General features: G+C 40.6%; 1 protein-coding gene across 2 annotated transcripts in view; it reads right to left on the reverse strand.

Annotated features, from left to right (window-relative positions):
* The window catches only part of KCNQ1 (potassium voltage-gated channel subfamily Q member 1), a 364,521-nt gene extending 351,160 nt beyond the window's left edge, over nt 1–13,361 (reverse strand). For both annotated transcript variants that reach the window (XM_034416897.3, XM_034416896.3), the window contains exon 1: nt 12,806–13,361. In XM_034416897.3, the coding sequence (XP_034272788.1) occupies nt 12,806–13,182 (377 nt within the window). In that variant the 5' untranslated portion in view covers nt 13,183–13,361. The remainder of the gene's footprint in view (nt 1–12,805) is intronic.
* Between the last annotated feature and the right edge of the window lie 429 nt (nt 13,362–13,790).

Consider the following 13,790-nt stretch of genomic DNA (forward strand, 5'->3'; position numbering starts at 1 on the left):
GTCGAATTCAAACTGGCTCAAAGTCATGTGGAAATACATTGTTTTCCGTAAATGCAACATTTTGTTAAACATATTGCAGACCCATTCATTCGGAAAAAACAAACCAACAATACAGAAACAAAGAAATGAAAATTATGTATTAAATTGGTGACACTGAGATATGCCTGTGATATTACTGTCTAAAGCTAATTATAACTTTAAGAATAATAGGGAAGGAAAAAGCCAATTCATATGTTGAAAACACTGAAGTTGCATTTTCTGGTATCCAGTGTTAGAAGGATTGGTTAGGAGGAAGACCAGTTCCTGAAACTTGGGACACTTGCTGGCATTTAGAATAGAGGACATGAGGAAAAAGTCTGAAAATATTCTAAAACAAGTGAGGCAGATTTCAGTTATAACTTCCATTTTGTTAACAAAAACCCCATGAGATTTTATTAATAAAATAGGGGAAAGGGAAAGAGGCAAAGGTTTGTATTTATTTGCAGTTTCATGATCCACTTGTCTTTTATACATTTATTCCATTTGAAGTGTCCATATTTCGTTTTATGATAGCATAATAACCTGGTGGGCATGTAACTCACATGTCAGGCTACGCCGGGGGGGGGGGGAATGAACTAAAAATACTTGCAAGTGTTGTTGGTTCTAAATGAAATGACAGATTTGGTCAAAGAAAACTAATTAACCAAGTTGGCAACAAGAAAACAAGTGACTATGCAATGAAAACAATAATATAACAGTAAAAATAAAATCTGAAAATAGGACACATACAGAACTGAAAAATCTTACTGATTATTCTAGAATGGTCTTCCTTTCTACACTGGGAAAGGGTCACAAGGAAAACATATGAGACTTATTATCTCACTTTTACAGTTCAGTGACCCATCTTCACACATTTCCATTTCCCATCATCAGAATTTAATTTTGGACGTTTTCTGGGTTTGAGGGGGCAATCCTATGCCTTTGAAGTCAGTAAACTCCCACTGTTTTTCATGAATTGTAATCTCAATTCTTTAACATTCTTCTATAAAAGAAAACAATCCTGTTTTCAAAACGTTTCGAAGATTTTTAAAGCATTTTAAAAGAAAGAGAAAGATACAGCTTCTTCTAGGCTTTAATCAAATAGAATCCCAATTAGAGGCTATTTTTCTTTCAGAGGAAATACTTTCTCACTTTCTCATTGGTTTTAATTATTTATACAAAATCTGTGAAAAATAAATAAAAGCTATAATTGGGGGGTGGGGAATAAATATATAGAAATATACTGAATATGGAAAAATGTGAAACACATATGCATGAAATAGAAAAGGAATGAAAAGTACTCCCATGGAGTAAATGTATACGCCATGTATCTTGTTGAACAATTCATGATTTCCTACATGCATACAATTAATTCAATATTACTTTCCATGTAAGTCTTTTCTTGCAACATACTGACTTTTATGGAAAATAAGCAAACGCTCCTCATGAGCTGGATGGCATATGACAGTGAGCTACGCTTTGATTAACCACAATTTGAGAATAAATTATGACATTTGTGGTTTGCATCATCTGCTAAGACAAAATCATACTACCATATTTTGGCTTAGTAAATGGTGTGAACTCATTTCTTAGTACACAAGTGATGCCCCAAAGCTTGGAAGAGTTCAAGATAGGAATAAGGAATCTCTTTAGGATAAGATTGTACAACCTCTTTCTGGCTTGGAGACAGTACAGGTAGTCCTCGACTTACGACCACAATTGAATCTCAAATTTCCATTGTTAAATGAGACATCTGTTAAATGAGTGTTTCCCATTTTACAACCTTTCTTGCCACAGTTGCTTAGTGAATCACAGTAGTTGTTAAATTAGTAGAAGTGTTAAGTGAATCTGGCTCCCCCATTGACTTTGCTTGTCAGAAAGTCGCAAAAGATAAACACATGATCCTTGGGACACTGCAACCATCATAAACATAAATCAGTTGCCAAGAGTCCGAATTTAGATAACATGACCATGGGGATGCTGCAAAGTGTGAAAAGCGGTTCTAAGTCACTTTTTTCAGTGTTGTCGTAACTTTGAACAGTCACTAAATGAACTGTTGTAAATCGAGAACTACCTGTATACACTTTGGATTATTTTTTACTATCTCCAAGGAATACAGTGAAGGACATCACAAGGAGAGATGCACGGCAAGAAGTTTGGCCTGGTTTCTTCTTCATTTATTAAATGAGTTCAAGGGTCTACCAGTTGCCCATCCATAATAGCATCAAGCCACATCTCAAGGGATGATTTAGGACTTCATTTAATTTTTTTCCCCCTTATGACTTCCTGCTTTTTTAAACAAACAATCTGCATACATTGATAACTTTCTGATACCCTGTCAGCCCCACTGGGTAGACAAGACAAAGAAATCAACTCCACCAAAAGTTTTTATTGAGATTTCTATTTTTATTGAGATTGGCTTTAACAACAAAATTGTGCATGTCTGACTGTACCGTACATCTCCTTCCTTCTTATATCCTAGTGAATTAGGGAGGTGTCTACCTGAGCCACTTCAAAATCTAAACTCAGTGTTTTAGACTTTAAAAACCGTCCCTTTTGCCTAGCTAACAGTTTTTACATATTTCTGTCAAGGTCATCTCCCTTACTCTCTTACAAACAGAATCTGCTTGCCCAGGCTTGCTTACAGACAATATATATTGAGATTTCACCCCACCTCTTCTCATCAGGTACAACAAGATAGGTATCAGAGATGGGTATTTTCTATAGGCATTCCCCTCCTGTTGAAAGTCATCCCACCAGATACAAGAATTATACTCTAACTTCTATAACATTCAGGAAGCTTTTAAAAACGTATTTGGAGACTGAATGAAGCAAGAATGCACAGAAGCTACTTGAGACTGAGACAAATCCGATTGTTTGACGATACAGGCATTATGGTTTTATGACCTAATATTATAACTGCTGATTGCATCGGTGAAGTCAAGCAAAATGAAATCAAGGTAGTGAAAATTTAACTCATCACTAAGGAAATTGAATAGTCCTCCTTCCTCATACATGATAATCTTGTACATGAATTAAGTGTGCAAAACAAACATGGGTTTTGAATAGATGCTGTAGCCACAATCCAACTACATTTTAATCTATCTTTCGGCAAAATTAAGTGTAACTTATTCAATTCAAGTGTATTCCATATTCCAAACTTCAATATTAAATTTGGAATTCTGTCCAATAATATACCAACTTATTTTAAATTACACAATAAATTGACCGCTTCTTTGTCTTTGCCAAGTATTCAATATTGCAAACTGAACTAGTTATTATTTCCTATAGTTGGATATATTCCACTGGGAGCATTTCCATCTACACATGGGTGTATCTTTATTTGACAAATGTGACAATGTCTCCAAATCACTCAATCTTGAAAGAGCTTTTCAGCAGTACTGGAGCTAGGACTGGAGAAATGAGGAAAATTAAAAGATGCCAATTCTGAACAGACTTCACTTAACTTAGAGTTAAGTAATGTCTACGCAACTCCAAGGTTTATATTATAAACATCCATTGGGCTAAGATTACATATAGGTAGTCCTCAACTTACAACCACTCATTTAGTGACCGTTCAAAATTACAGTGGCACTGAAAAAAGTGACTTATAGCAGTAACAGTAACAGAGTTGGAAGGGACCTTGGAGGTCATCTAGTCCAACCCCCTGCTCACGCAGGAGACCTATACTAGGGATTCGAACCGCCAAACTGCCGACCTTTCTGATCGATAAACTCAGTGTCTTAGCCACTGAGCCACTAGTCAGTAATTTGCTTTCCAGAATTCATACAGTATTCATCGTTTCCTATTTTTGATGCAGGGTTAATTCCAAGTATTCTTCTTGCCTGTATAAAAGCTATATGTGTATTTATTCAAGCAGCAGTTGTTGGAATAATAGAATGGTGCCTCCAGTATTGCTCAGAAACCAGGTATTTCTGAAATTTAGTTACCGCTTGACTTACACCTGAGAATGTACATGTTTGGTATTCACATAATTATACTGACCCTGATCCCGCTTGCAAAGAAATGAGAACACATGATTGGTTCCTTAAAATGCCAAATAACCTGTTTGGAATTATACCAAACCAGGCAAATAATCTTCTGTGTAGTGGAATGATTTAATGACAGTCTCTCGTCAACCTTGCAATCAGCCAGTGAATCATATTCGACCTAATTAGAGAAGACACATTCAGTGTGCCCTGACTTGATCTTATTTCCTGAACACAAACAAATGAAATAGGTGAAAGGTTCTCATTAGCTTTTTCTTTTAACATTTCCAGCCTGTGAATTTTTCATGAACACCGTTGTAAACTGCTAGTTTAACAGCTGAACTTTCCTATCATTATGTTGAAACGCTATTACACATGTTTCACTATGTCACATGGCATTGTTGCTATTATACAGAACTTATCTTTTTATAACACGCCACCATCAAATCTCTTCTCGACAAAAAGTGGTTTACGCACTTAGCAAAATAAATATACAGGGTTTGCCTTTACTTCAGCATTCAGTACAAGTGGTGTGAAATACGAGACACGGTTTTTAAAAACATTGAATTTCTATTATATGTGATCGTTTGGGTTGAATTCCAGGTTGAATTAGAGAAAAGAGATCAATATTCATTTGGCAAAGCTCCACTACAGTGCCCACAATGTAATTTGCTTTATAGGGTTGTTCAAAAGGTAAATGTGATTGCGAAACAAGATAGAAAACAATCCTATAATTTTATATCTTTCAAGACACACGCAGAGAACAGCTGTAATCCAATGTATCTAGATGGCACAAGAGTGAGAAAAGTGTGGATATGCTTCAACTTTCTCAAAATTTTGAGCTATTTACTTCCTGCACACAATGAATATAACTAAGCCAAACTGAAATCAGTGAGAGGCTTCATTATGAAATTCGCTGGAGCCAGTAGCTGATTATGGATCCCAAACATTTCCTCCATACTTACTTCTACATAATAGAAATAACCCAATTAAGTGTAAGGTGCTTAAGGGTTACTGAAACCAGTGTAACTAAACAACACTTAGGTGTCTTTGAGTTCTTAAGTGTTAAGAGAGTGAATCATAACAAATACAACCAGGCCTAAGTTTTCTACATATTTATAAATATGAATAAATTACATATCATTGTTTGTATTAATATTATCTTACAAACTTTGGAAAAAAGTTAGCAGGTTGGAAATATCACTAACAATCACTCCATCTTGTCTTTGGAACTCAAGTATTTTATATAACAAGAGGGAGCAAAGCACCTGAGGGTAGGACAAGAAGCAATGGGTGGAAACTAATCAAGGAAAAGCAACTTAGAACTAAGGAGAAATTTCCTGACAGTTAGAACAATTAATCAGTGGAACAACTTGCTTCCAGAAGTTGTGAAAGCTCCAACACTGGAAGTTTTTAAGAAAATGTTGAATAACCATTTGTCTGAAGTGGTGTAGGGTTTCCTGCCTAAGCAGGGGGTTGGACTAGAACCGTGATGGTGAACCTATGGCACGTGTGCCACAGGTGGCATGCGGAGCCATATCAGTGGGCACGTGAGCATTGCCTGGCCAGCTGGCAATGCCTGGCCAGCTGATTTTTAGGCCTTCCAGGCCCACTGGAAATCAGCAAACGGCCCATTTCCGGCCTCCAGAGGGCCTCCGGGAGGTGGTGGGGAAGGCCATTTTCACCCTCCCAAGGTTCCTAGAAAGCCTCTGGAGCCTGGGGAGAGTGAAAAACGGGCCTACTGGGCCCACTGTGCCATTGTGTGCCAAAAGTGGGGGGAGGGCATGCGCATGGCACATTGAATTATGGGGGTGGGCATGCGTGCATGACCCCCCGCCTTCCCCCGCTTTTGGCACACGATGGAAAAAAGGTTCACCATCACTGGACTAGAAGATCTCCAAGGTCCCTTCCAACTCTGTTATTATATTATATATTATATTATATAAACTGTCATGCTGCCCTGTTAATAATGCTCCCATATTATACTATTGATGGATTTATTTAAGAACATCTATTTCATTGATGCGACAACCACTAAAGTAGAGACTTTTCAGCTTCTATGATAGAACCGAGTCTTATTTTATCTTATCTTTTAAAACAGTTTAATAACTGTAGTCAGTATCACACTTTGGGATACCTTTTAACAGAGAGCAAACTAAAATGAATTAAACAAATTGGCAAGCAGAGGTCTGCTGCATTTCAGAAGGAAGGGTGTTGGACAGGGCAGGAGCTGCCATGGAAAAGGCACACTCCCTAGCTCTCTTAAGGTGGAAATGATTTAAGAGAAGCATGCCCACTCTATATAATCTGGATCAATGTCCTTAGGGAAAAGCAGTGCAATATAGGTGTCCTATGCAGATAGGGCTTTACAAGTAATAGCCAACATCTCTAATTGCACCTGGAAGGAAACTGGAAGCCAGTGCAGCTCACACAACAGAGGTGTTACATGGGTAAACCTAAAGGATGTATCATCGTGTGCACTGCCACATTGAGGACAAATTGTAGCTTCTGGGTGGGCTTCAAGGGCAGCCCCACGTTTTTGTATGTCCAGCATTTTTTCCCATTAACAGTGGATTTATGAAGTACAATTCTCTGTTCAGATCTGTCAAACTCCTTCCCCTTTGAGTTCCTCACTACAGTAACTCATGCTCTTGTCATCACCAGTCTACCGCATGGTGTACATAATGTTCCCCCTAAAGACCACCCAGCAGCTGAAGTTGGTTTAAAGTGAATTGGCCAGTGCACATTAAACTTTCCCAGTAGGAAAACGCCACATGTGTGCTGCAGGCCCTGAAATGGTTATCAATGAGTTTCCAGGTACAATTAAAGTGCTGGTCTTGACCTATAAAGATAGATGCTCTTGATGGAAATATGCAAGAACTATTGCCTAGGCAAAAGGATCTGAAGCACGTTTATGTCACAAAGAGACAACATTCGGAAGTGCCTCAGGCAGATTTCACTGGAGTGAATCAGACTTGCAAAATTTTGTTATTATAGCCAGCCTCAATAAAAGTATCATTAGCCTTCCTCTAGAATTGATTTCCTGGTCTGGTATATCCAATAATCTTCATGGCTTGCCACCAAGTTATTTGCAGGGCTCTGTCATATATGTTTCTAAATTTAATCCAGTTGTGTTCATTCTTATTCTGTTCTTTGTAAATCACCCAAAACCTTTTGAGATTATGGAGGGAAACAAATGTAACAATAAATAAAAATAAACACATTCTCAATGTCTTGCTAATGTATGCCCCAATCTTTCAAAGCAGGAAATAACAAAATAGAGTTACTAATCATTCCTCTTCTGATATTTCTATCTATCTATCTATCTATCTATCTATCTATCTATCTATCTATCTATCTATCTATCTATCTATCTATCATCTATCAATCACCACCCATCTTACAACAATGTGATATCAATTCATAGAAACAGAAACTTTTGCATCCAGAATTTATGGAAGTCCCAGCTCTATATACGATAGGATTTTCCTTTATAGTATTAAGTAGATTTATATAGCAAAGTATCAATTATATCTATTTCCCGTGCTCAGGCGGTGAGTACTATTTGTAATATAGTCCATTTATAAGATTATATTAAAAGGCAAGCATTCCAGAAATATCAAGAGAAAAACAACAGAACCTCAATAAAATCCTTTAGCAAAAAAAATCCTAAAGTAGGAGAGAAAAGGGGGAAAAACACAATGAGAATGAAACCTGCTTACACACAGTTGCTAACTAAAGAGATGGTTTATGGGGCAGTGGGATAAGTACCAACTCTAGGCTATGCAAAAATTCATTTTTGACATATAATGGGAAGGCAATTTAACATAATCACTAAATTGAGCTGACTTTATAAACTGAATCAACAATTCAGATTAAATAGTTGAATGGAGTCAGATGGATTCAAATCCGTTTGACAGTCTGGAAGGGCTTTTGCACTCAAGAGCCCTTTTCATCAAATGGATTGAATAAAATCAAATTGAATTGGCTTATTGTTATAAATCATCAAATAAATGACTCATGGCAAATCAAATATTCGAATTGGGATCACAGCCACTTTTTTACATGCCTATAGACTGTAGTAGCTAGAATCCTAAATAGCAGTACTCCATACTACAATATTTAGGATCAAAAACCAGTTTGGTATATTTATCTTCAGTACTTGAGGATGTACATAAATCTGAGGTGCTATCTATCTATCTATCTATCTATCTATCTATCTATCTATCCATCCATCCATCCATCCATCCATCCATCCTGCCTTTATTATTTTATAAATAACTCAAGATGGTAAACATACCAAATACTCCCTCCTATTTTCCCCACAACAACCCTGTGAGGACAGTTGGGCTGAAAGATGGTGACTGGCACAAAGTCACCTTTCATAGCTAAGGTTGCACTAAAACTCAAGGGTCTGGTTTTTAGCCTGGTACCTTAAGTACTAGACCAGTGATGGCTAACCTTTATGCCGCAGGGTGCCAAAAGCGGGGGGAGCGCGGGGTGTTGCACGCATGCGTGCCCACATCCACAATTCAATGTGCCCCACCCCCCCGTGCATGCACGTATGACCCCCCCCCTGTGCTCCCCCGCTTTTGGCATGCGATGGCATTTTTCACCCTCCCCAGGCTCCAGAGGCTTTCTAGGAGCTTGGGGAGGGCAAAAACTGCCTTCACCACCCTCCTAGAGGCCCTCCAGAAGCCGGAAACAGCCCATTTGCCAACCTCTGGTGGGCCCGGAAGGCCCAAAAATCAGTTGGCCTGCACGCGCATGTGCGCTGCAGCTGAGTTAGGGCAATGCTCGCGTGCCCACTGATATGGCTCCCCGTGCAACCCGTGCCATAGGTTCGCCATCATGGTACTAGACCAAACCTACATATATATATATATTTGGTCTAGTAGGGGTTTGTGTGTGTGTGTGTGTGTGTGTGTGTGTATTGGTATGTATATGTGTGTGCATGTGTGTATATATGTATATATATATATAAGTTTCAAATCATATAGACTTGAATAACAGTGCCAATACAGAGAAACCAAAGCCACACTGTTTATACAAAAGCAGAAAAAGAAAATACAGCTATAGAATCCTCTACAGAACTTGGTTTTGTGAACTAATATTTCTTACATATCTAATCAGTCCTTTTGTAGTGTTGCTTTTTAGTCAGGTGTGACCACTCAAATTAGCTTAGTTATGGAACTCTTTTGAGTGCTTTATAGGATCCCAACAGCACAATTATATTAATTCAGTGAATACAGGTCTTCAAAGTTGCTACCAGACTCATGCTCGGCATCTCTATTTAGTAAGGCCACAGAAACAATATTTGGGTCTGGTAGGCACACTGCAATGTTGATGTAATGATGTAATCAGAATGATAAGAATTTAGAAGACAGTTCTGTAAATAGCCACTTGCTTTAGAAGCTCATCTTATTATCATTGAAAAGAACCACCTCTTTGCCAATTACTGGAAAGTCATTAGAAAGAAACTAACAAAGTTTCTATCAAACTTTGAAACAAAGGTCTAATCAATTTGGGAGTAAGTTTGTTCTAAATGGGAAATACTTCAATCACTAATACCCATATACCCTTTCACTTTCAGTTTAATAAATCTTGTTAAAGAACACTGGGATAAACGTGCTTAGAAGAATTATTTTTGGTTGAGATAGCTCTCAAAGAGCTGGACATTTGACAGGCATCTATAACTGGGTGGACACAGATATTGAAGTAGACTAGCTAGCAAATCAATGAGGTTGCTCCACATAATCATTCCTTTGAGATGCTTTTATCTCTCCATTGGCAACCATCTACAGATAGTCCTCAATTTACAACAGTTCATTTAGTGACCATTCAAAGTTACAATAGAACTGAAAAAGTGACTTATGACCGTTTTTCACAGTTACAACCCCCATGATCCTGCAATCAACATTCAGAGACTTGGCAACTGATTTATAGTTATGACCAGGGTCACGTGATCACTTTTTGCAACCTTCTGACAAGCAAATTCTCACTTAACGAATTTAAATTTGGGGCTCAATTGTGGTCATAAGTCAATAAGTTTATTATCTGCTTTATTGTCTAAGCATGCCTGTGGAATATGTAGGGCCCACAGGCATTATTGCAAATAGATTCAAGTTGCATTCTGCTGCTTAATAACTTGTTCTATGTTAAAAAACTATATCCACTCGTAATATCTGAACCTACTTTCTCAGATATACACTATATTCTTGTGTTATACCCAACATCCCATTTTGATAAATGACTTGGATTATTAGACAAATATAACAATCCTACATACAAAGACCGTACATTTTATTTTGCTACTGTTGATATTTCTCGTTAAGGCCATGGCTCAAATTGTAAGGTTTATAACATCTGCTATTTTAAACGTACCAACATGAAGAAACAAATCACTTGTGTTTCTCCTAAGCAGACTGTCAAAGGCAGCTAATGCCCTGCTGTGTTTCAGGATATACTTATGCTCTCAATTCTTGGCACACGTATAATCTGTATATGAAGCAGAAAGAACTTTCAGTGTTCGGAAGACACTACATGTGCTCACCACCTCTAATCCTACCAGATAAATAATCAGATAAGAGACAAAGTATAAATTATTACTGGTAGCAGGAAATTGATTAATAAAGTCCTTTCTGTTTTAAAAATGTTACCCAAAAACTGATATAACAGAATATTACTTCCCCCTTCTTTACTTGGCAGATCATATCCACCCAATCAATTCAACATTTATATTTTGGGAGAGGGGGGAATAGAGTTCTTATCTAAATGACCAAAATTCTGAACATAGATTTCAGTCACAATACAGAGAAGCTTCTTCAAAGGTTGGTTAATTATCATAGTCTTTGCCTTCATCCAACTTGCCTCAATTGGGTTAAATTAAAAGATAACAGATGGATGTGATCATTTAAATACGTTATGTTCAGTGATAGGATCAGACCTTATAGGATCAGACCATCTGCTATTCATGAAAGTGTGTTTTAAGTCGACAATCTGTTGGGCTACACCATTTTAATTCATAACACAGTTTGTTTCATTTGTTTATTGCTTATAAACCATTGTGGGTTTCTACTGGTATACTAAACAAGTCACAAATGCAAACTATGGTCTGTGGGCTACTTTAGCAAGCCAGTAAACTAAACCTGAAAGTGTGTTGTATTATCTTAATGATTGCATGCAAGCGCGCGCACACACAAAGTTCCAATGATTTTCTTTTGCTAATTATTGCCATGTGTTACCCATTCTGAACTATCATTTTCCCTGACCCTTTTGCTCTCCTGGTGCAATCCCCCTTTTTATTCCAGTGCATTCCAGATTCCTACTTCTGGCATTCCACATGCACATTTGAAAAGGGAAATACAAGTTTAGCAATTTTACAGAGGAAATCCGGAGAAATTCAGGGTAGACAGAAGTGAGTGAAAAATAGGCATTAGGCACTATTCATTCTGTAAGTTTTTTTTTTTTTTAAAGTTTGTCTTCTTTAAATATGAGGGGGAACGCTATGGAATAGGAAATACACGTGTGCTGCAGGTAGGCCAATCTAGAGCAGAAAAAGGATGGAGGGAAGGATTAAACATAGTTTGTTACCATTCCATCCCTCTAACTCGCTCATAAACCAGTTTTTCCTTATTGCCTTTTAAAACTGAAGTATATGTGCAGTGCGTAGTTCAAGGCCTCAGCTCCAAATAATGAATTGACCAATTCTGGCAGATGACTTAAAAGTTCCTTCCCACAGGCAACAAAGCTATTGGCTCTGGTACAAGAGCAAGTATAGCTTCTTAGCTACCTTGTACTTTTGCTTTGCTAAATGGATTATGAATGACTGGAACAAAACAAGAGTCTTTATCTGCCCGGTGCTTTCCCGTACTTTGCAGGAGAGCATACCTACAAACAGGATTTGCAGAATTCATGCTTATACTTATATATATTATTTAATATGTACTCGACAAAATAAAATAAATAAATAAAAAAATAGTGCAACTGGAGTCCCGAAAGAGCCCTCGGTGTAGGCAGTTGCCTACGAAACACTTACTCCAGTGCTTTACAACTTAGCTGTTGGTAGAAGTTAGGGCCCAAGTTTACCCTTTAAAAACCCCCTGTTTCCAATGGCCTAGGCGGGAACTGAACTCCAGTGGACTGACTGACTGACTGACTTGCAAGGAAAACACACAAGCGCCGGACTGCGTTTCTTTGAAAACAGTCCGAGCGGGTATTTTTACACTCTCTCTGAAGGATGAATTCTTGGGCAGCCCGAGTGCAGTTAGGAAACGGAGGTGGGGGGGAGGGGGAGCGAGCCCAGTGTGAGGCTGGCCTCCTGCAATAGGCGACCCGTTTAGTTCCGTCCCATTAATCTCGGAGGGGGGGGAGGGGGGGAGACTCCTTTCCGAGTCAGCACTGCAGACACGGGGCTACGTCAATCTCGGGAGGAAGAGTTCTCCGGCTACACGCGAGCCGGTCGCACTTACGACGGAACCTCAGGCATCCCACAACCTCCAACTCCTGGAGAGCGGGGAGGGAGGCTGGGCACTCTTTCTCTCTCTCTCTCTCTCTCCAGCCCACCCTCCCAGCGCCTTCACGCCTTTCCTGAGCCAGGAACGAAGTGCTGGCCTTCCCCTCCCCGTTTCCTCCCCTCGACTCCGGGGGTTTTTACCAGGCCGCCGGGGAAGGGAAAGGGGAGGGGGGGGGACGTTAGAGGTCAGCCGCAGCCACCCTGAGCGCGGGAAAGGGGCGGGGGCGGCGACGGCGGCAGGACCGGCCGGCGCGAGCGGAGAGCAAAAAGTGGTTCGACTCACACGGTGAAGTGATAGACGAAGCACTTCCAGCCGGTGGGTCTCTCCAAGAAGTTGTAAACCCGGCCTTGGATGTTGCTGCGGCTGAGCAGAGGTCTGCGGACGCTGTAGATGGAGACGCGCGGGTCCAAGCTGATCGGCGGGCGCGGGAAATCGGCGCTCATCACTACCGTGGCCGCTTCGGCTACTTCGCCGCTGCTCGGCGGCTCTTTCGCGCCCTGGGCTCCTGCGGGCGAGGAGACGGCAAACGGCGCGTAGTGGGCGTTGGGGGTGTTCTCGGCCAGCTCCAGGGCGGAGGGCTTCAGGCTGCCTTTCCTGGCGGAAAGGGACAGGCGCCCCAAGCTCCACGCCTTGGAGGAGGAGGAAGAAGAAGAAGACATGGTCCCGTCCTGGAAAGCCGCGGGGAAGCCAGCCGGGGGCGAGGGAGGGGGGACGGGGGCGAGCGAGAACGCTGCGCTCCCCGGCGGGCGAAGGCAGGCGCAGCTGGAGAGTCTCAACAAACGCGCACTGGCTCTCAACACTGGCTCGCCCGCTCCGTGCCCGGCGGAGAGTTTCTCCTTGGCCCTGCCCACAAAGGGGGAGGCTCCTCGGGAAAGGTCCCAGTTCTCCGGTTCGCAGCCGGCAGCCGCCCAAGGAGTCGGGGCTCAGGAATCCTAACGCGTACGGTTCCCCTCTGGTTAGGACGACCTGCGAGTATACGCCTCATAGCTCCGTACCGTCCACATAGAAATGAGTTGCATCTTCTCATCCCCTCCTTAAGTACCCGCTAAGTGGCCAGTCGGAGGGTGGGGTGGGGGTAATTTGCCCAAGGCTACCCCGCAGAAGGGCCACAGCAGATGACAGTCGACCTTGGCTGACCTCGAGAAAGCAAAACTGGATCAAAAACTTGGTTGGTGTTTGGATGGAGAGATCACCAGCAACTCTGGTGATAGGGAAGTGAAGCATATCAGAAGAAAGCCTTGCAAACGACTTCTAATGAGCTGCTCCC

Source organism: Pantherophis guttatus, chromosome 1 (genome assembly GCF_059756535.1).
Source record: "Pantherophis guttatus breed Tessera chromosome 1, ASM5975653v1, whole genome shotgun sequence".
NCBI lineage: Eukaryota > Metazoa > Chordata > Lepidosauria > Squamata > Colubridae > Pantherophis > Pantherophis guttatus.